This window comes from Neolamprologus brichardi, chromosome 14 (assembly GCF_056152115.1).
Source record: "Neolamprologus brichardi isolate AB-2024 chromosome 14, ASM5615211v1, whole genome shotgun sequence".
NCBI lineage: Eukaryota > Metazoa > Chordata > Actinopteri > Cichliformes > Cichlidae > Neolamprologus > Neolamprologus brichardi.
Window position 1 is genome coordinate 5,455,751 of NC_142117.1, and position 23,436 is coordinate 5,479,186.

The 23,436-nt window shown below is 41.3% G+C and overlaps 1 protein-coding gene across 5 annotated transcripts in view; it reads left to right on the forward strand.

Annotated features, from left to right (window-relative positions):
- LOC102781692 (uncharacterized) overlaps positions 1-23,436 on the forward strand; it is a 120,733-nt gene that overhangs the window by 88,282 nt on the left and 9,015 nt on the right. For 3 of the 5 annotated variants that reach the window (XM_087850676.1, XM_087850677.1, XM_087850681.1), the window contains 7 exons: positions 1,800-2,131; positions 5,060-5,257; positions 8,382-8,490; positions 10,235-10,294; positions 10,814-11,070; positions 15,712-15,771; positions 22,166-22,258. In XM_087850676.1, the coding sequence (XP_087706802.1) occupies positions 1,800-2,131; positions 5,060-5,257; positions 8,382-8,490; positions 10,235-10,294; positions 10,814-11,070; positions 15,712-15,771; positions 22,166-22,258 (1,109 nt within the window). The remainder of the gene's footprint in view (positions 1-1,799; positions 2,132-5,059; positions 5,258-8,381; positions 8,491-10,234; positions 10,295-10,813; positions 11,071-15,711; positions 15,772-22,165; positions 22,259-23,436) is intronic. The other 2 variants (XM_087850678.1, XM_087850680.1) reach the window with 2 other exon arrangements.

Here is a 23,436-nt window from a genome sequence, read left to right on the forward strand (position 1 = left end):
AGCCAGACCCAGAATCATCTGCTGCCTCGACCTACATAAAACCTTCCATGTGGAGATTCAAATCTATAAATAACAAAAGTGCAGTTGCAACCAGAAGATCATTTGATGTGATGGATTTTGTTGGTGAACACAACCTTCAACATTAGCACTGTGTCATCATTTAGGTGCCACACTGGATTAAAGTTTGTGCTCAAGCTTGGTCCTGTTTGTATGTCACTGTATATTCTTACATTTCACAGGACAGAATAATCTTTATCATTTCACAGACATGGTTTCTTCATAGCCTCAGATGGCCTTTGCTTACACCGATATGACGAGGGTCATTTAACAAATAATGAGTGCACATTGTTAGTGCCAGAGAAGAAGCTCAGAGAAGATCCGGGACGGGTGGATAAGTCAGCAAATCTCTTAGCAGCATTCAGCTTTGGTTTCTTTTACTCATTACTACATTTGTCTTTTATTTTATTAATTTTTTCAGCAGCAGTCCCCTACCCCCGGGCCACAGACCGGTACTGGTCTGTGAGTTGTTTGGTACCGGGCCGCGAGAGTTGAGGTTTTCAGTTTATGGTTTTCAGGGTTTTTATGGTTTTTTATCGTTAACTCAGTTTCTCTGGGTCTTTTCCCGTGTGTTATGAATAAATCTTCTTTTTTTTGGTACCAGTACTGGTTTTATTTTGTTGTATTTATCCACCATAAATACAATAAACGAACCGGTCAGTGGTGCAAAAAAGTTTGGGATTTAAAACATACAGAATGTTTTAAATTATGCCTGGATGATTGATTTGTGAGGCTGATTTTTATTTAACCTTGTAGAAAGTAAAATGTTTAATGTTTATTAATCCCTTAGGAAATTATGTGGGTTACAGTTGCTCCAGTATAAATATCAATAACAGAAACAGACAAGACTATTTAACAATACAATATGTTACACATTTAAGAAATTTAAGAAATAGCACAATATATACAAATCACTAAATAATAAATATCAAGGATTGACGGAGGTGATTATAAATAAATGTCAAGAATGTTGACAGCAACATTACTGAGTAGAAAAGAGTGTGTGCAAAAAGGATGTAACTATTGCAGTGTTTACAGTGTGTTGGAGGAGCTGTGCAGGGAGATGGCCACAGGCAGCAATGATTTCCTGTGTCATTCAGTGGTGCTTTTTGGTGATCTCAGTCTTTCACTGAACGTGCTCCTGTGACTAGCCAGCCCGTAATGGAGTGGGTGGGAGGTATTATCCTGCATTGTCTTTATCTTGGACAACATTCGCCTCTCCAACATCACCTTAAGGGATTCCAGCTCCATCCCCACAACATTACTGGCCTTGCGGATCAGTTTATTGGCATCTGCGACCCTCAACCTGCTGCCCCAGCATGCAACAGCATAGAGGATGGCACTGGCCACAACAGACACACAGAAAATCCTGAGCATTGCCCAACAGATGTTGAAGGACTTCAGCCACCTCAGAAAATAGAGATGACTCTGGCCTTTCCTGTAAAGTGCAGTGGCGTTTTTGTTTTTTTTTTTGTTAAAGCTAGAGATATAGAGATTTTGAGAATATGAACTAGACTGCACCTAATATGTACATCCTCCTTTTGCTTACTGCAAAGCAGCTTTCAAAATCATGTTGTAAGTTGAGCAGAATCTTGATATTTGATGACATTTATTAGAATTTTGTTACAATTTTGAATTTATATATGTGGGCTCTTTTGTCTCCAGTCACATCCCGTTACTCATTATGCAACAGGGTTTGTTAAAATAGTCTGATGCTAATGACAGCATTCTTTCTTTCACAGTTAAATCTGACAACAAGGACAAGCAGGAGAAGACAGACATCGTGTCTGGGAAAACAGACAAGATTGACAACTTTGACAAGAAGGAAGAACAGCAGAAGGACTACGGCCCAGACAAGAACCAGAAGTCTGAGAAGATAATCAAAAACGAGGAGAAGCTAGAGAAGATGAACGCGGAGAAAAACAACAAGGCCAATGAGAAGGCGGAAAAGGTGGACGAGCCAGAGAAGACCAACAAGGATGAGAAGAAGGAGGAGAAGGGAGTGAAAGGGACGGCCAAGTCTCCCACAGGGAATGGTAGCAAGACCCTGGCGAGCCCTGACAGCAAGAGCAAGGTGGGTCACATACAGACACGCATAAAGAGAATAATTAGTGTCATCTACGCACATTTCCAGCACGCAAACTGCACAGTCATCGTGGCAAAAGCAGTCACCAGATAATTACAAGTCTGGCCTCCCACAGTTCCAACGAAAGCCTGTGAAGTGTCCTTGAGCAAGACACACAATTGTTTACAAATGCTGCAGAAGCTGATCACAGAAATCACAGAAACGTATTTCCTTTATCTCTTGTGTGTGTGCTAGGGGAGGTCTGTGTGTGTCTGTCTAAAGTCTTGGGCTACGTCCACACGTACCCGGGTACGTGTGGTCACTGAAAACGGAGATTTTTAAAAACTCCGGCCAGGGTGGATATTTTTGAAAACTCAGTTTTTGCATTTACGTGTGGACGAGAAAAACAGAGAAAACGTAGAAAACACAGTGTCAAAGGTGTGCACATTTTTTGACGTCACACTGTGCGTCACTTTATTGTTTCGGTGAAATGAATTTCTACAATACTGTTACTGTTAATTGTACTCTCTGCAGTGTTTAAATGCTTACATATACACACACAGTTACTGTCCCTCCACACATACGACTCGGTTCTGCTTCTATGCCCCAGCTTTGTTTACTATTTCCCACCGAGGCTTCTAGACTTCTGATTGGCCAACATTTCTACACGGATAGGAATATATCGCCACCTGTTGCTTTGGCATGTTCCTAGCAGCGTTTTCCTTCTTTTCTGCCTTTACGTGTGGACGGGATTATTTTTTAAAACAAAAACGGAAAATCTCAGTTTTCAAAAATACCCGTGTACGTGTGGACGTAGCCTTGGTCACACCAGTATTTTACCTTCTCAGGCCCATGTCATCATAGGTGGTAACCCTAAGCTTGGTGTGAATAGCGTTTGATGTGCGCCAGTTGGAATAATTGTTTTATTTTCTGATTGACAGGACTATATTACACACACACGTGTGCACACACACACACACACACACACACACACACACACATATATATGCATATATATATATATATATGTGTGAAATTTCAGTGCAACTCAAAATGGTACTCAGTAGTATGCATGTCCCCCGCGTGCTTGTGTGCATGCTGCCAATGAGATGGTATCCTGGGGGATCTCCTCCCAGATCTGGACCAGGGCATCACTGTGCTTCTGGACAGTCTGAGGTGTAACCTGGCGGTGTCGAAGGGACTGAAACCTAATGTCCCAGAGGTGTTCTGTTGGATTCACATCAGGCGAGCGTTGGGGTCAATCATGCTTTATTCTCCAGGAACTGCTTGCATACTCTTACCACTTGAGGCCTGGCATTGTCGTCCATCAGGAGGAACCCAGGACCCACTTCACCAGCAGTGGGTCCAAGGATTTCATCCAGATACTTAATGGCTGCCAGGGTGCTGTTGGGTGCCTGTCTTCATGGATATGCCTTCCCAGAGCATCACTGACCCACCACCAAACTGATGTTGAGCAACATGTTGAAGAATATTACAGACAGCAATATCTCTCCCTTAGAGATAGGGTGAGAAGTTCAGCCATCCGGGAGAGTCTCAGAGTAGAGCCACTGCTACTCCACATCGAAAGGAGCCAGTTGAGGTGGTTCTGACAAGGATGCCTCCTGGGTGAGGTGTTCTGGGTATGACCCACTGGGACCCAGGACACGCTGGAGAGATTATATCTCTCTGGTGGACTTGGTGTTCCCCTGGACAAGCTGGAGTAGGTGGCTGGGGAGAGAGAGGTCTGGGCTTCTCTGCTCAGGCTGCTACCCTTGCGACCCGGCCCTGGATAAGCAGAAGAAGATGGATAGATGGATGGACAAACAGTAATGCAGCCCACGAGAGGACGTCAGGCCCTTGAGCCATCCAGTGTATTTCTGATTGTTTGGTCAGAAACATTCACACCTGTGGCCTCCTTGGGGTCATTTTGTAGTTCTGGCAGTGCTCGTCCTATTCCTCCTTAGACAAAGGATCAAATACCGGTTTTGATGATGTCCTAAGAACCAACCCTTTTCAGCTCTCCTAGAGTAACTGCCTGTTTCCTGGAATCTCCTCTATGCTCTTTAGACACAGTAAACCTCTGGCACTGGCATGTATTGATGTGCCATTCTGGTGGAGTTGGATAATCTGTGCTACCTCGGTAGGGTCCAGTCTCATACTAGTAATAGTTACACTGAGCCTAGTAGTGACAAAAAAATGTTCTTGACAAAAAATATCTTGACCTGTAAAACCATTTGTATTGCCTCAGGTTGTCTCATTGTTTCCCCTCTATTGAACCTGTTTCATTAATCGGTTTTAGCTGCTTTACTGTTAATGAAACAGGTGTATACATACAGAACAGAATTATATACATAATAGACTATCATCTTTGGAGTAAATGAGTATAAATTTAGGAGTAAAGAGAAAAACCCAAAGAACTTTAGTGACCAACTGGCAAATAAACCGCTTTCATACTGACATGTTCCCAGCAGGTAGCATTTAAGCTAACTGTTTACGTTAAAGCCACGAGGCCAGAGAGTTTTCATACAACTTTCTACATCATAAGCTTACACAAATGAAACTCACTGTCCACTAACTGCATGCTAGCTGACGTGTTTGTGAATCTGTCCAGTGTCTGACATTGAATTTCCATATTACATGCAGCTGTGGGCTGCTGCTCATTTTATCTCATTTGAGGCCTGTAATTTCATTATTTAGTAATCATGACCTTTCTAAGCTGGTTATAAATTGCTTAGTCAGTTTTATAATTTATGGCCTGTTTTATGATTATCTATGGTTGCTGGCTGGGCTGCTATATCACGCTGTCATTGCAGTCATTGCTGAGTTCACTGCAGCTTTTTCTTTTTCTATCTCTGTCTTTCTTTTTCTTCCTTACTTTTCTGCGCTCTCCTCCTTTTTTTACTATTATTTTGGCTTCTTTAATTTCATAATCACCAGCCTAATGCAGGTTCCACCAAACCAGATTCTGCCAAATCACGCCCATCCACTCTCTCCACAAATGGCGAGGCCAACTCGGCCAAACGCCCCTCCCCCACCACTGCTTCAGCCAAAAAAAAAAGCCCTGTACCCAAGGCAACTACACCTACTGCTGCCAAGCGGCCGCCAACAGCAACTAGCTCTGCTAAGGCTGCCAAGGTAAGTATAAGTCACAAGGTTACATGTATTTCTTCAGTACAAGCTATGTCTGTATTTGGTAAAGACTGGATGACTTCAGTCTACATTAATATCTAGATATGTCTTTCAGAGTTATAAAATAGGATCCTGACATGCCATTTCACATTTTAAAATATATATTTCACCGCATTTTGAGTGCGATTACGTCACCGCCACGCGACGACGGCTGTCCCAATTCAAAGTGTACTTCAAATACGTACTCCAAATGCGCCGTCGATTTCCCCAAATATCAAGCGTGGTCCGTGTCGCTACCCGATCAGTACCGGAAACCCGATCGGTACCCTGCATGCGCAAATCTTACGTCACTTCCTCTCTTTGCCAACATTGCGACATTCAATATATTTGAATGACACGGTTAGCGCCCAGTTAGCTCTTAGCATTTCTCAACAGCTCTGCCTCTTTTTCGACTACCGGGACATTTAAACAATGGATAATTCGTATCCGCAACAAACTTTTTGCTTTTCTCCTCAACAGAGAGCATTCCCCGATTGAACAACAGCGCCGTAAAATAAGAAGAATGGTGCCTAATTACAGACTTAATAATACAGACTTTGTAATATGTCACGTGAAGATTCAGCAGCCAGATGAAGTGTTTACTGGCAATTGACAGTGATAGCGGACATCATCATCACTATTCCAACAATCCTCTCCACACAGACAAGCATAAACACACTCGACTATCACTAAATCAAATTTAACACTAGGGATGGGTATCGTTTAGGTTTTATCCGATACCGGTGCCAAACCGGTACTTTTGAAACGGTGCCGGTGCTTAAACGGTGCTCGAACTGGTGCTTAAAGAACGGAGAACACAAAATTGGTCCAAAAACCTCTCATGTTCAGCTGTTTTTTTTTTTGTAAAAAGATAACAATGTTAGCCTTTTCTGCAGCTATGGGGCATATATGGTGTCACTCTGGGCTGGAAGCAGCTTAAACAATGGAAAAAACAAACTTTGTCCAAAAACCTCTCATGTTTAACTTTTTTCCTCTTTTTCTTTGGTGATTTTAGCCTTTTTGGCCAGGGTGAAGGGAGTATCTGCCATCAAACAAGAAGACAGCAGCATGTAGCTATGATGATGTTTGCTAGTTCACCTTACATGCATTAATGTAATAACGTGGTTAGCCTACTCAACGTAAATTACACACGAACAACATTAAGCTACTCACGCAGAGAAGAACGGCTGCTGCTGCATCATCATCCTCATCATTTCTGCTACACTGGCAGGGCTAGGGGCCAGGACTCTACTCTTCGGGTTTTTGGGGGATGTTGCTAACTCCGGGTCCGATAACAGGCACCGCACCCGCAGTAGATGTGCTCGCTGTGAGGTCTCGCAGCAAGCTATCAAATACGGCACATTTCTCAGCTTTAAAAAAAAACACTATGCGTCGCCAGGTGTTTCATCGGATTTGAGGTGTTACCTCCTTTGACAGTATCACAGTATCCGCTTAAAGCACTTGTTGCAGGCTGCTGAGTTTGCATATTTTGCTGTGAAGTACAGCCAGACTTTTGACCGCTTTGCCTTGGTCATTTTTAATCTGTAGCTCTGCTCTAAAAGAACGTACGTACCTGGGCCCACCTACTATCCTCGGAAACGTAAAATGATTGGCTAGAATCTAAAATGTATCACAGCTCAGGAAAAAAAAAGCACCAAAATAAAGCACCGAAATGTGAGCTGCTTTTCGGTCTGGTTACTACCGTTTATGTCAGAACCCGTGCCATGATGGCACCGGATACCGGTACCCATCCCTATTTAACACACGTTTGTAATGACACTAATTCAGTTTACAATAGGGTTCATTCGCTCAGTCAGCAGGTGGCGGTATCCTCCTAAACTGCCATTAAACGAACAGAAGAAGAAGAAAACCCGTGCACATGCGCGGTACGGATCGGGTAGACCCGATTTGTACGGTCCGCCTTTGCACATGCGCAATAAGGATTGGGAGTCCAGATCTGTCACTATCTTTTTATATTTTTGTTTTTGTCTACATTATATAACATTTTTCATTATCGGAAACATTTTAAGAAATACTTATTATTCTTAACATCTTAACAGATACTCTGACCTGTAACTATCGTAAAATGCTTCGACCGGAAGTAGAGACCTTTCGCGCATGCGGGGTACCGATTGGGTTTCCGGTACGGATCGGGTAGTGACAGCCCATGTCACTACCCGATCTGTACCGGAAACCCATATATATATCATACTAATCTGACAATACATATAATATTGCCCATATTATATTTACATTACCACAGTGAGATGATTTTAGTCTCATGAACAACATGAGCTAATTGTTATTTACTAGCTAATCTTAAATGACTGTTCAGTACAGAAATGAAGCCCAACTATCATGTTTTACAGTCCTGTGGTCTCAGCCTCAGATACTCAACTAATCAAAGTGATGTCATGACAAAAATGAATGAGCAAAAAACCATTTTTTCTCCTTCATTTCTGTCAAACACAGCTGTATGAAACATTTCTCGCGGTCAGTATGATGGTTGCTAGGCAACCTGAAAAGCGCGACGAAGGCTAGTCCCATTTCACAAGCCTCTCACTTCCGCACTTCTCGTACTTATAGTACGCACCGTACGTAGTACGCGTAGTGCTCGTACTTAAAGCGTGCGGTCTCTTAATTGGGACTCAGCCTGATTCAGCTGTGTTGGAGTAGGGTTGCATCTAAAAGCTGCAGGACAGTAGCTCTCGAGGACTGGAGTTGAAGATCCCTGGATTATGGACTCTGAAATTAAACATACTGTATAATCCTGTGGTCATGCTATTAATAATGTCCTCTCGTTGGCCATGCTTGGATGACACAGGTCTTCCACTGATTGAGAGCGTTTTCATTTTAAAAGCCCTGATTGTTCCATGTGGTTCCAGATATCAGCCACCATCTGTCGCAAATGTCCTTTTTAATCTCCCAATGTTAAAACCTTAGCCTCCTCTTTTCTCTTGTCACTTTCATTTTCTACTTGCATTTGGCTGCACTATAAAAGCCTGGAAAACACTCCTTATGCACACAGCAGTCATACACAAAGTCATATTCAGGAACACAGCTGTTTATCTCTTTTTTGGTTTTTCTTCAGACTCCAGAAAATGGGGAAAAACGTCCACCTGTGCCAAAGGCCACGCCCGCTCCCCGTACAACTGCCAGTAAGAATGGCTCCTCTGCAACTGCTGCAGGCAAGACTGCAGGTACGAGGATACAGTGCAGCATCAGTTCCTTTGCTGCACCTGCAGCATATCTGACTGTACCGGTTTGCATGATATGAAATAAGATAAGATAAGATAAGATCACCTTTATTAGTCACACATGTGGGAAATTTGTTTTGTCACAGCAGAAAGTAGAATCTGCCGTTCCTTACAGTATCTCAACATATCCTCTGTAACAGGAAACTTCAATTTGCTGCTGTAGCTCGAACAGTGACTTGCATTGCACACTGGCGCTGCTCCAGGCTGCATCAACAGGCTAACTGAATTGCTACCATGTGTTAGACTTAATCAGATTCAAGTGCTGGCTTTTGAAGAGCCCAACTGGTATTTTTGTCTGCACATGACAAACAGTATCTCACCTCTCAGAGCAAGGGAGATATGAGCTTTTTGTGTGTACCCTCACACAATATGATTCAGTCACCCAGTTCACAGCATTAGGTGTTATGTGCTGCAGGGTTTATGTTTCATTTTAGCTGCATGAGTGCTCCATTACTCTTTGAGACTTTTGCCCCAGTGTCAACAGTTATGTCCAAGTCCATGATGTTTCTGTCACATCACAGCAGTATTACATACTGCGGCTTTATCAAAAACTGTACATACAGTTACTGGAAACTCATGTTATGCAGTTAACAAACTTCATGTCACCAGAAATTTTTGAGTTTCTGTCTCATTTTGCCTTTAAGCCATCAGCTCTGCAATATTGTAGTAAAAGAAATATGTATGGGCAGAACATATCAGTTAAATAATCACATCCTTGCCAATAAAACCTAAAAGTAGGTGTGATAAATTCAAACTACATCATATAGAAACATATAATATAGTGATAAACAATAGTGTGCACCCACAAAGCTTAATTAAACACAATATTAACAAAACATTTTCAGTTTTAGTCTTTGATTATTTGATCAGTCTGTAAGTCAGCTGATTTGGTTGTCGGGTCTGTATAATCATATCTATTCTAAATGTATTTTACTTTGCCTAAATATTGCATGTAAATATAAATATTTGAAATACTACAAAATAAACTAAAATGATCAAAACTAATCCGAAAAGTAACCAAAACCAAACGACACTAAAAAAAATGTGACAAGTTCATCCAAGTTTCCTTGTCTTTCGGAAATAACGAGTAAGAAAACAACTTTACAGCAAGGTAAGAATGGCAGAGCCGTGATTTAGCGCTTCTAAATTTACCGTGTGTTAGTACGGTAACAGTTTTCTGTAACATCAGCTAGACAGGAGGTGACAACAGCAGTGAATGTACATGTCTATTCTTCACTCTCTTTATAGCTTTGAAACAAATAACTCATGAGATGCTGAATATTGAAGTCTCAGCTCAAGTTAGTCATTAATGTTGTCTGTCATATTATTGGATCATTACTATAATTTAATGTGAAAAGAAGTGTCCTATTCAACAGGGTGTTTATATATATATATATATATATATATATATATATATATATATATATTTTTTTTTTTTTTTTTTTTTTTTTTTTTTTCATGCTCACCTTTCCACTCTTTTTCACTTAACCTAATATATATTCTATATTCCTTTTCTTCCTCTTCTTTCTGGAGCATTAAAATAAGTACCCTAACTCCTCGCAACCTTAAGCCTATTTTTGGAACGGCTAGAGGGGCACCACCTGAGGCTGGAAATGCCTCATTATTTTTTTTGTATTGCTACCTAAAAATTATGGTGAAAAACCTGTTTTCTGTTTTCCACTTACAGCCAACAAGAACGACAAAACTGAGAACAAGACCAGTGAGGCCAAGAAACCCAAGACTACACGTAAGTAACATAAAATACTTAAAATAACAGGTTAATTTTGGGGGGGGGGGGACCACTTTAGGACCACTTTGAGGTATTTTATCAAAGCAGGGACCAGCATGGTAACACAAAATTCTGGGCCCAAACATGGGAGAAGGTTACCACCAAAATTTCAGATGCAGCCCGAAAATTTTGTCCCCCATGATTTTATTCAAACACTGGCAGAAGTGTCACAACACTGGTAGAACTGGGGTAATATAGAGCAATAAGTATGTTAGATTAAATAATTAAGCGACATATTTTATTGTATAAGCATTAAATGTAATAGAGAGAAAACCCCAACAATCAGACAAACCCCTGTGAGCAAGCACTTGGCAACAGTGGGAAGGAAAAACAATGCATACTTTCATAAGAAGTAAATGACATAGTGGTAGGCTTTTACATTTTCACAAATTTTACTATATTATACTAGAATATAAATTATTATACTATTATAGTGATATATAAATTATACTTATTATACTTTCTGTTTCTCTGTAGCCCGTCCTCGCCCAGCCTCAACCGCCGCTCCTGCTACTCCGGCTGCTTCCACCAATGGAGAATCCAGTGCCACTCACCGCCGTCGGGTCATCACCAAACCCCCTGTGCCCAAGCAGACTCCCCTGGATAAGAAACCAGCTGTTCCCCGTGCTCCCCGCACCCCCCGACCCATCAATGCTCCGACACCAGATCTAAAGAACGTCCGTTCCAAGATTGGTTCTATTGACAACATCAAGTACCAGCCTGGTGGAGGAAAGGTAAGACAAAGAGACAGCACAAGAGAGGACTATGAATAATTCAGGACGGTGATGTACCTGTCAAGATTCATGAATGAATGCTTTTCTTGTAACAGCGAATGATTTGGCGATGGGTGGTTTGTACTTTAAATAGCGCATGTGTGTTATACAGCATAATAACATGAATTAATTCCTTTACTCTGGGATTGAGATTGGATGTCAGAATATATTTAATTTAACCTCTGCATATTTCATAGTTGATTTACAGTTTTTCTTTCTGGTCATTCTGAAACAGAAAACATTTTTTAAATAGATAAAAGTAGTGTTGAAAAATGCTGAATTCAAAGCATTTCAAGTGTTTTACCTTAAACTTAACTGTATAATAGGTCCTGGTACAAACTCTCTGAACAGTACTGCAAATCTTTCTCGCAGTAGAAGTAGATTTCCTGAAACATTGTAAATGTGTTCCTGGATCCTCATAATTCTGTACAAACAGTGCCGGTGCCTGGAGTGCAGAAACGATCAGATGACTGCATGCTCTGACTCTGCGGAAAACACTGGATTCAGTTATATTTGCAGTGCCGTACAGCTGTTGGCACGGTGCAGCTATGGTTAGACCTACAGTAGAGAAGAAAACTAGTAATCAATCAATCAATCAATCAAAGATTTATTCGCCACGCGCAGGTTGTCCTGCAGTGAAATGGGACCCCCCCCCCTCGACCTTGCACACACAACACAGACATTACATGGGGATACAAGTCGGACATCGGTAGCGTTACAGAAAAACACTGAAATGTACACTACAGTGGGAAAGTACAAGAGGAAAAAAAGAGACCTCTACTCATGCTGTGCTTCCGTGGTAGGACAGCACAAGAACAGGAAACAAAAAAACTCCTTTGCACAAAAAGCACATAAATGTCCACAGCACAACATTGTGAAAGACATGACAAGCAACAGGATTGGGTGGGGGGTGAGGAGTAATCCGAAGCGAACACAGCAGCCGCCCTGCACAGCGCTACCATTCCAGCGCGGCACACAGACCCGCCGTGTTCCCCCGCAGGAAACAAGCATCGAAGGCATTTGGAAAGGGAGGGGGGTGGGTGTGTGCTTATCAGTGTAAGTGTATGTGTGTGCGTGTCCACAGTTCAGCTGAGACAGTGTCCTCCGCCCTGCCAGGCTAAGTAAACAGTCTACCAACCCAGGTGGCCTTGCATGGAACGGGAAGGAACAGACTCAACACAGTCGTTATCAGGGAGTTTTTGTTTGGCTCCGGCCTTGAGCCCACAGCTGGCGCCAAAGGGGTAGCCGCATCATAATGGGGATTTTTCTTTTACAAACAACTCATGAGAATTTCAAGCTGTTTTTAACACTCCGACACTGGTCTCTCAATCTCCCGTTGGATAGCTGAGACTTCACGACCGCAGCCAACTGATCCGCGATGTAATCCAGAGGTGTTGTTCCGAGTGGATTCTTCCCTGATGTAATCCAATATATGCTCAGAGGTGTTATTCTGAGCCTTCACTGCAGTCGTTAGCGCCTCCAAGCTCTTAACCATGCTGCCTTCAGTGAGCCCTTTCTGAGAAGCCGCACCTCGTCCCATCGTTTCAATCCCAGCGGGCAGCCTTGGGGGTGTTTGAACAGCCGGTTCCGCTTTCTTAATTCTCCGATAAGCCAGGGCCAAGCCAGCTGCGATCAGCAAGAACCCTGTTATCATGGTTCCGAATAGGACAGTCCCGCCAGGCACACGATCCTCCATTTCTGCCACCCGTCCATCGTGTATCTGGCAGGGAAAGTCCCTCCAGGGCACTCGGGCTCTCCCGAGCCCAGACTTCTCGTTGAGAAAAGGGTGTCAATAGCATTCAGAGACCAGCTGATCAAATCCATAATTCTCTGTAGGTTTTAGAAACAGACTGTGAGAGTGTTCCAGGGAAGTGAAAAAAGCACGAGACAAGACAAGGACATAAGAAGCTAAGCAGGGAAGATAAGGGAGAAAAGTGCGACCGCCTTCGCTGAGAGCCAAACGAGAAGAGAGTAAGAGAGAAAAGCAATCCTCACATGAGCTACTGAGTGTATATAATTTGACACCATTTGAAATAACAATAACTCAGAAACATGTCACGTCTGCACTGTGGGCATTTTAAAGGGTGTGTACATGTTAACTGAGAAAATAGCAACTTTACAACTCTATATTCGTTTCCCAGCTTCCATCTAACATCAATCTTTTAACATATTCCTCTTTCTGAAATATCCACTTTTTAACAACATTTTGCTGCAATGCACATGTTCTGACAGATGATGTTCTATCTCAGAATGACATACAGAACAGGAAGCATGCATGCTACCTGTATTCCACCACCCTAAAGTTGCCCAGCATGTCATGACATGGATCAGAGACATGACTGTGTTGTCCGTCTCCCTTCAATGTTATGTGACAGAGTGTCTAGAGGAAGGGGTGTGCCGTCGCTTTGAATCACAGGCATCATCCTCTCTCTGTCTGCCCTGCCATGTGAAATAATGTGTCCACTCTATCCATTATATCTTCTCTATTGTCTGTCAGAGAGTGGTTTTTGCCTCAGAACAATATTGTGCTGAGAAAGTAGCCATTTTGGAAAATGTGCAGGGATTTTTTTCTTTCTTCTTGGGAGTTAATGAGAAGTTTGACGTCTCTCAGACATTTTGAGCTTACTAAAGCTCGAGCTGGAAATCAATTGGATAAGCTTGGAAAACAGAAGCAGGGAAATGGCTAATATGTCTTTTTTTACTTTAAGCAGTGAATGTTTTCTGTTTATGCACAGATAGTAGAAAACATGGACGTGGCTTCCAAATATGAAAAAAACAAAAAAAGCTAATGGGGAAGTGCCTCACGCTGTGTACGTAAAGTGCTCTCTATCTGAGGGCCAGCGGACGGTGATTTGCTGTCTGTTTACAGGTTAATAGGCTCGTTCACTTGTTTTGGTTCATACTGAATAAAAAATGAAGTCAGTTTTATAAAACTTGGTCATATCATGTTTCAAAATCGAGAATTATGTCTATTATAAAATCACAAGCTAATTGGCTAATGACTTGTCATTAACAAATGAGTGTTTCGCACCTACAGCTCCTGGTGGCATCGTCTTTTGTTTTGCAGCCATGAAAATGGTTGATGTCACACTAGCTTCCGTAGTGTTAGCTAAAGAGTAGCAAAATACAGTCAGGCAAATTTACGGACATGCACACACAATGAAATCAGAATAAAATATGTTTATTCTTGAGCTTCAGAGGTTCTGGTAGGGTTGAATGCTAATAACTAAGCTAATGGGTTCAAGCTTTATGTTGATCATTCAGATAATCGGGGCTGATCAAGAACGTCTACTTTGCAAAATGTTGAATTATATTTAAATGTTCTCACAACTAGCAGTTGCATTCCTCATACACTTGTTGACATTTTGTCCACTTGTTTGTATGTTTTTGTGTTTCTCTAGATAGTCAACGTTAATTTGCGTTCTTTTGCACTAGCTACATCAGTTTCATTTCCATGTGTCTGTAGTGACTTTTTCTGAAATTGCAGATACAAAGTGTCTTTCTGTGCTCCAAAATAGATGCACAATGATTAACAAATAATATGTTAATATCTTCCTTTCACATCTATTTACATTCCATTACTTTCTCCTGCCTGGTCATACTGCAGTGTTTGGTTGGGTGTTGTTGTATCCAGCATAGACGTCACCGCTACTCCCATTCAGGGGAACACAATCCATGCACCTTTTCAGCAACACTTAACTTCCACAACCTGTAGCGTTTAGTCATGATTGTATGGCCAATTACAGTTAGATTACTGTAGAAAAGGAGCTGTTGCTTTCTGTGCAAATAGTTCTGTGAAATTGCCCAGACCTTGTACTTTTCTGTGTGTAACAAAAGAGCAGTCGGAGGGGAAAATATTGCTATGAACTGCACTTAACCGCTCCATTCACTCTTTCAGGCATTGTGTTTCACAGGAGCATCTTCCCTGCTTTTAACAACACGCTTTTACTCTATGAAAGCTTCTTTACACAAACACATCGGCGCCCTGCGTCATAATTACTGGCCCTGACTCATTCAGTCTCTTGTGATACTAAATTGCTTTGTCTCTCATATATTTACATTTTCTATTCAGGAGGAGTTTATGTGACTAATAGCCTTTCCCACCTCAGTATTTAGCAATAATATCAGTGCTGTTTATGTGAGCAGTGGTACACTCCAGAAATGTGACATTTCATTTGTTGTTTTCAGACTGTATAAATAATCTCTTTTTTTATGATGGTATTTGATTAGCTTTTGTCACTAACAAAAGAAAAATGTTACAACATTTGTACTAATGTCATGTTTTAAAAAGGCTCCATCTGTTCCAGTTTTCTACCCTCTGAATGCACAATACTTCTGATCTTCATGCTAAGTTGTCCCAAAAATAAATTCTAACATTTAACCGGTGCCACTACTATCAAATATATATTATTATTCATACACCCACACATTTGGTTAATGTATTTGGTTCTTCGGCTTCTTTTTTAAGTAGCTCTAACATCCATTACACACAATTGGTCCAGGCATTTGCATTATTTTGATCACACCCATGTCCTACACCTCGTTGTGGTGTAGCATGTGGTTGGTTGGAGGCTGTATTGACCAGGCTGGTTGTCTCCTCAGGTCTCTTCCACCCCGAACAACAAGACATCAGACCCCTCCACCCCTGCTGCCAAGGCCAGAGTGAGTCCCTGCCATTGACACCCTCACACCCCAGTACATTCACCCTTCTGTCTGCATTCATCACAAGCACCACCTGCTCAACATCTCGAACAACACTCCACCTTGCTGTTCATTCCTACATGCACCTGCATATTCTGTCTGTTGATACTAAAGCAGGTTTCATTGTATGGTATATTTGTAAGAGACAAGTATAAAAAACAACAACTCTAAGGCTAATTTCTCACACCAGTACCTTGATTAATAAGTGTAATTGTTTAAAATCATTATTGGACAATATCATATTATGTCATTATTGCAGTTCTGGACAGGCTCTAACTGCGTTATATAAAGTTTTAAAATCTCAAATTTGCTTGGAGTAAACAGTTCAGTGCAAAGGGAGTCTTGTAGTGTCTGACTTTACTCTTTCATGCAGTATATTCAGTGTGTTTATAACATTCTAGTGAAGTCTAAGAACTTGGAATACTATTTTAAAATGTTTAGAAATCCCAGTGATTTCTTGGCTTAACTTGGATTTCCTTAATATAGAGGCTTGTAGGTGCTTTAACAACAAATCGTGAATAACCAAGAGGTCATTCAGGTTCAAGAATGAGATAAAAAAAAGAGTAATGGCAACAGAAAAAGGATGAATCTGTATGCAAATGGTAAGCAATGTGCAATTTTATGGCGTTATTTTTGTGCCACTATTCTGAGCGCACGTAAAAAAAAATTGCAGGTGCAAGTGTTGCATTTTGAGGAGAAATTTATTTTGAGCAAAGAAAAGCTAAATTTGAGTGAACAAAATTCATTGCTGCGTGCAAAAACTGTATTTCAGCGTTTGCTATTATCCACACACACACACACACACACAATAGCAGCCCCTCTCGCTCAGTTTTTGCATTTGCGCTTGCTCGCAATGTGTTGCTCGCGCTCTCAACATTTCTGCTCGTGCACGCTCAACTCTTTCTGTACACCGTTATATTTGTGCCACAAAACCAGCCAATCACAGACTTGGATGCAAAAAAATCTGATTGTCTGTTTTGGTCTCCAATCAGCTCGAAACGAGGCAGCGGCGGAGGAACACAGAGTGGCGGAGTTTGAAATATTACTCTTTCTGGGTCACAAAATAAACTTTTAAGATATTTTCATGCGAGAATGTTGCTGTGTGAATTTCAAATACCTGCTCAATTTATCAAGACATCACATATTTGCAAAAGTGCTCTAACGTTTTCGGAGATGCCTGTTACCCGAGAGGGGCTGCTATTGTGTGTGTGTGTGTGTGTGTGTATGGATAATAGCAAACACTGAAATACAGTTTTTGCACGCAGCAACACGCTGCTGTCAGATGTGGCTGTGTTGGTCACTTTTGCATGAACAGCCTACCCAAGCTACCCTACCCAATCTGTGAGCGAAGCGGCCCAAGATCACTACCTCCAGAGAGCCATGTGTGGTTCTTCCACATGCTACTGAGCCTCTCCCCCCCGGTTGTTAAATTGATAAATTGTCAGTATGTCTTGTTTTTTCAGACTTCAATCACCCAATCCAATAAACAACACTAAACAACAGTCAATAGCAGTTGCTGTTTGGCGTTGTCAAGTTTTTCATGGGTGTGACACACAACCCAACTGCTGCTCTACCCACAAATGCTTTGTTCTTACAAATATGACACCATTTAATGGGAAATAAACAGGCTTTCCAATGATATAAGATTTATTGCCAAGAAGCATTGTTAGAAGCAAAGAAATAATCAACCAAACACAAATTCACTTACTCTTTGTGCTAAGATTTATCCACTGCAATGATTACAGAACATGGGTAGTATAACAGAGTGTGTACCATTAGCTACAAAAGCTAGAAGACATGATATGTGTACGAATACAAAATGCAAATTAATCTCACGCATTATCTTTGGCTGAAATTGATGTTGCATTCTTTGAAATGTGGTCTCCTCTCATGGATAAGTGTCACTTGGTTGCCACTTTTCAGCGGTAATTTACTAAAATATTTTCATCATCCTGCTTCTTTATCTAGCATAGCATGAGAATCATTAGATATTATGGAGACATGATGAACGAGAACCATGCAGCTGCTTGAAATCAATTAGGATATTTATGATGCGCTATCTGTGAGGAATACAAACTGAGGAGTCTGCTGCTTTTTGTCTGTGTGTTTGTGTGTGTTCGTGCTTACGCATTAAGTGTATGTGCACTTACTGCTCAGTGAGTCATCCTTTGCTGGTGCGACCTGCGTCATCATGCCATTTTCATCCTGGAGAAGCAACACTAAGACAGAGACAGAGAGAATGGAGAAAGGCGTCTTAGGCTTGCTGCAGGGCTTTTTTACAATGCAGCGACAGAGCCAATCAAAGTGATATCACACAAACAGGTTGGTGTTAGCTTATATAGAAGCAGGACAGGGTGGGTGCTTTTGATTCTTCATCATCAAAGTGGCTCATCTGTAACATCTTAAAAGCTTTGACTATTTTCCCTGAGAAAGTTTTGGACACACTAGCGAGTCCACAGTCCTTAGGCTGTGAAAAAGATGAAGACATCAAAGGGCAGCCTATTATTTCCATTTCTGGCTCTATATTTTTATTTTGGGAATTTACTAGAGTAGCTTTGAATGATTCACAATTCAAAATAATCCTTCTTTATCATATACTGGACCTTGGTGCAGCCCCTTAGTTTCTCAGCTGTCTGCAAGTGACAGATGATTGAAATTTGCTGTGTCGCCACGGCCATGCTTTTTGACGAAAACTCAAAAACTCCACATTATGACCCAGGTTTGTAGTTGAGACTAACCAAATATGAAGTTGATCCTACAAAAAAACAAGGAGGAGTTGGCAAAAGTATAACACCATGAATAATCTCCTGAAATGCCATCTTCAATTCAAAATGACGGGCTTCTTGTTGGCAAAATTTCATGAGTTTTCAAGCAGATTAAAGGCCTCAAAAAGCCATTAGAAGTGATTATAGTAGGGTCTTCGTACGTTTAATGCTCCGGCCCTAATGATAGTAGTTTTAAGTAGTAATAATTTTTTTTTAAATTCTTATTAAAAGGTAATTAAAAATGAAAGTTTATTTATGAAGGGTATTTTTTCAAGTCAAGTGGCTTCATTGTCATTTCAACCATGTGCAGTGGTAGTCACAGTGAAACCAGACAGCGTTCCTTCAAAATTACGGTCATTTATATAACAGGCAGTCAACATAGGGAGTGCAAAAAAACAGTGCAACACCAGGCAGAACAGAACGATCCCACATAGCAAAATTGGTATGGATCGGATCTGGCCCACACACCGCAAAGAATGACGGCCCTTTGGTGGCCCAGATCTGGTTTGCCAGATGTGGCCCACACATGGACCAGCAGCAGACACACTGGTGGTCCTGTACTGGCCCAGAACAATTCCAGCTCTGGCCCCAGATGTCAGCCTAATGTGTACCTTAATCAAGACATGCAATAACAACATGCGCCAGAATATAATAGTGGAAAAGTAACATGAAGAAACTCTGTTCAGACAATGAAAGGATTGATTCTTATATAGCCCTTTTCACTATCCCAGATTACTGAAAGTGCTCTATGCAACATGTCACATTAACACACTTTGTCTAAACTGAGTGCTTCCTAACTACATTCATACTCTTGGCATGCAGACTGGAAGAGCCAGGGATCGAACCATTACCCTTCCGATTAGTAGGTGACCGGCTCTACCTCCTGAGCTACAGCCACACAGTGGTAAACATGAGTAAATCCTCACTAGGTTTTGGATAAAGTGTACACTCACAAACCTGTCAAACCTGCATTTGAAACGTTGGCTACCACAGCAGTATAGTATTGCAACATGGCATTTGGGTCTTCTAACTAAAATAGGAAAATAGGAACATAACTAGTGCCATCATTGCCAGACCTGGCACACATCTGGTTGACATACACCAGTCAGTCAGAAGTGCCAGCTTGATGCCGGATCCGGGCCAGACCTGTTTTCTATGAGCCTGGGCCACATAAACCAATCCACAATCGGGCCAGATGTGGCATGCCATCACATAAATGCTGCCATCTATGCCTGGCCCATATCTGGATGACATATGTCTTACCATGCCAGAAGTCAGCCAGCAGTGCCAGCTTGATACCAGATCCGGGCTAGACCTGCTTGCTACATGGGATAGAGATACAAGACAGTGCAAACGCAACAACAATTTAAAGAGTATACATCAACTTACATGTCTAATAGCAAATTTGTTTGATGACATGAAATTTGTACATCTTATAAATATGGAAAATATCAGAAGTCAGGAATGGGGCCCTGTATACTCTACACCTCAAAGTAATTTAAGGTGAGGGTCATTACTAGTCCATCCATTCGCTTCCGCTTATCCTTTTCAGGGTCGCGGGGGGCGCTGGAGCCTATCCCAGCTGTCATAGGGCGAGAGGCAGGGTACACCCTGGACAGGTCGCCAGTCTGTCGCAGGGTCAACACACAGGGACAGACAACCATTCGCACTCACATTGCTATCACTTTGGACATAAATGAAGACAGGAAACTAAACAACAGTGACGTCTGTAGGGTTACTGAAGTTGGGCTAGCTCATATATAATGATGTGCTACATGGTGGCTAGCTACACAGCTATGGTTAGCATAATATAAACACATTAGCACAGTGAAGCTGGAGGATGAACGCTAACTCATGAGGGTTAGGGACAAATGCAACTGCATGGCAGGATGCTGTAAACGGACCAAACTTCAGTCAGGAGAACAACTGAGATAATCCATCCACAATACAAGGTTAGTCATTAATATATTGCTGCATGGGCTGGGCTGTAGTTACATCACAAGGGTTTAAAAACTGAGCTTTAAAATGTACAGTGGTAATAAAAACCGAGAGAGGCCGACAGTGATCCCTGACTGTTTTTAGGGGCTTGTTCAGATTAAACAGAATAAGATACAAATCAATTATAACATGTTAAAAAACATGTTTAGAAGTGACCAAAGTCACATTTTGGCAGGTTGAGTCAAGTTTGCTTTGCTCAAAAATGTCTTTTATCTGCAACATATTACTCAGCCCCAATTCAGAATATAAACCCAGATTGTCCAGATAGGCTTCACACCCAGAGAGACCCGCAAGTGTTAACCAGCCTGATCAAGTTTAGTTAGTCATTGTGCACTGCAAGCCCACTCTACACAATACTCCATCCTAAGCAAAGGGTATCAACCAGGCTACTGGTTGATCACAGGCCATCTACTGAGGGAGATTCAAGATTCAATGTCACATCAATCGGATCACTGAGCTCTTTGGCCCCACAGTATGGTATGCCTTCAACACATTAATTTTAGGACAGCCTCCTTTTGCAGTTTGAGGTTAGCAATCAGGTAGGTTCTCAGTCATCCAGGTCATGGTAGTCTAAGGAGCTTGGAAGGAAAGTGACTGGACTTCTTAAAGTTTCATGAACCCCCAAAAAACAAACGGCATCAGATTTAAATTGGATAAGTATAATTGTTTTCTACTTATACCTCAAACCTATGTCTATAGTGTATGGTAAAGACACTGCAATAATTCAGAGAAAACTCTAACATCGGACAACCTGTTATGAGCAAGCACTTGGCAACAGTGGGAAAGAGAAACTCCCCTTTAACAGGAAGAAGCCTCTGGCAGAACCAGGCTCAGGGAGGGGCGGCCATCTGCCGCAGCCAGTTGGGGTGAGAGAAGAAAGACATGACAAAAGAAATGCTGTGGAAGAGAGCCAGAGATTTTTACATTTCAGTTATGTATCTCATTTGTAGCCAAAGCTGAAATACTAAGGAGAGAAGTTGACCATATAACACGTTCTTCCAGCTTGTAGTGTACTGCTGAAAGCACTTCAGACAGAACAACAGGTTTTTCTGCAAACTAGTCTATTTTTGAATCTTTTTAAAACCACCTTGTGCCCTCTGTTGTTCTGAATCTGTCACTTGTGGTTGCTTTTTTGCTTTTAGCAGCATGTGTTAACACAAAATTACTGTCCACGGCACTCTTCTCTTGCATGCTCTCTCTCATCTTTGAGTGTTTGTCTTATGCTTTTTTCGTAGCTATTGCTGTTTATGGAAGCGCTCTGTTGTTATTCACTCAGTGTTCTCATCTTTTGCTAATTATGCATTCATTTTTGTAAGAATCTGCATTGATTCTTTCTAAGAATGCTTCCCATTAACATTCTCATTTTGATGGTTTGTCACATAATGGACCAAAAGCATTTTTGCTGTCTCATGTGCAGACCATCAATGAGTTTCTATAAAAAATGAATAGCAAAAAGTCTTCCATACTTACAGTACAAGGCTACTCTGTTTCCTGTCAACTAAACCTGCCAGCTGATCAGCTTTCTTTCTTTCTTTCTGTCTTTTTTTCTTTCCTCATGTTGCTTGTCTGTGTGTCTGCCTGCTTGTCTTTAGGTTCAGATAGTGCACAAAAAGCTGGACTTCAGCCACGTCACTTCTCGCTGTGGCTCCAAGGACAATATCAAACATGTCCCTGGAGGTGGCAATGTAAGTACTCCTGAAGCTGGAAGGAGACTCTCGCATTTTATGCTAATTTAACCTAATTTGGACTATCTTGCTCAAAAGGTTGATCAGTCGGGAATGCCCCTTGTGCCTTGTACTCACCTAGCAGGTGTATTTGTTACAAAGAGATAAAATGGGAATTTATGTTCTTGGTATGTAAATCAGGTCCATCGTTGGGGGATGCATATTGTATTGGGTCTTTATTTACACATTCATACAGTATTGCTCTTGCAAAACAATATTCCTGTTCCTGTTTAAACAATTGCCAGATAATCTCATAATCTCATCGCAAGAAATTGAATCAGTCTGACTTATAAACATTGTACTGTCCTCCGGTGTTCTCTGATTGGATCTCTTCAAACAAATTTATTAAATAGGAGCACCCATAAGATCTGAGACTGACAAAAAAAATTCCAAGGTTCAATTCCAAAAATGCACTTTGCGGTTTTGCCTCTGGGTTTAGTTTAATGTTCAGTAATTGAACTGACCGCAGGTGCTCATGCCTACCCTTTCAGGACTTGTTTCTACCTGGTCTGAAAACCTGCTTCACTATCGCCATCTCTCACAACCAGAGTATATACAAAATATTAATTTAGTCTCCAAGTTAAGCCACTGTAGAAGAGCCTTTAAACCTCTAATGGCCATCAGGGGGCAACTCCTGTTAGTCGAAAAAGAGGTCTGATTGTACAGAAGTCCATTAATACATTAACCTGCTGCTAACTTTATGCTAACATTATGTTCTCAATTTAGAATAAAACAGGTGATAAAGCAGGGTATAACAGCCAGGTTGTCGAATCTGATGAATGAAAACCAGAGTCACTGTGGCTGTTTCCATCTTTCACATACTGTAGTCTATCCTCAAAACCACCGCTTTGCTCTGTCAGCTCAAATAAACTGGGTTTTTTTTTCAGTGTGGGGACATGCAGTCATACTAAAAGGTCATGGTAAAAAGAAAGTATACCTTGTGTCATTTTTACTTACTAGTGCTTACCAATTAAAACAATCATTTGGAAGTTTATTGGGATTTGTCTATACACAGCTCTCTTAAGATCTGTAATAGATTTGCTGGTTTGCTTGGGATTATTGTCCTTTTACATTAAATAATTATGGCCAAGAATTAGCTGTAGCAGGCCTCATGTTTGACTCTAGAATACTTTGGTATG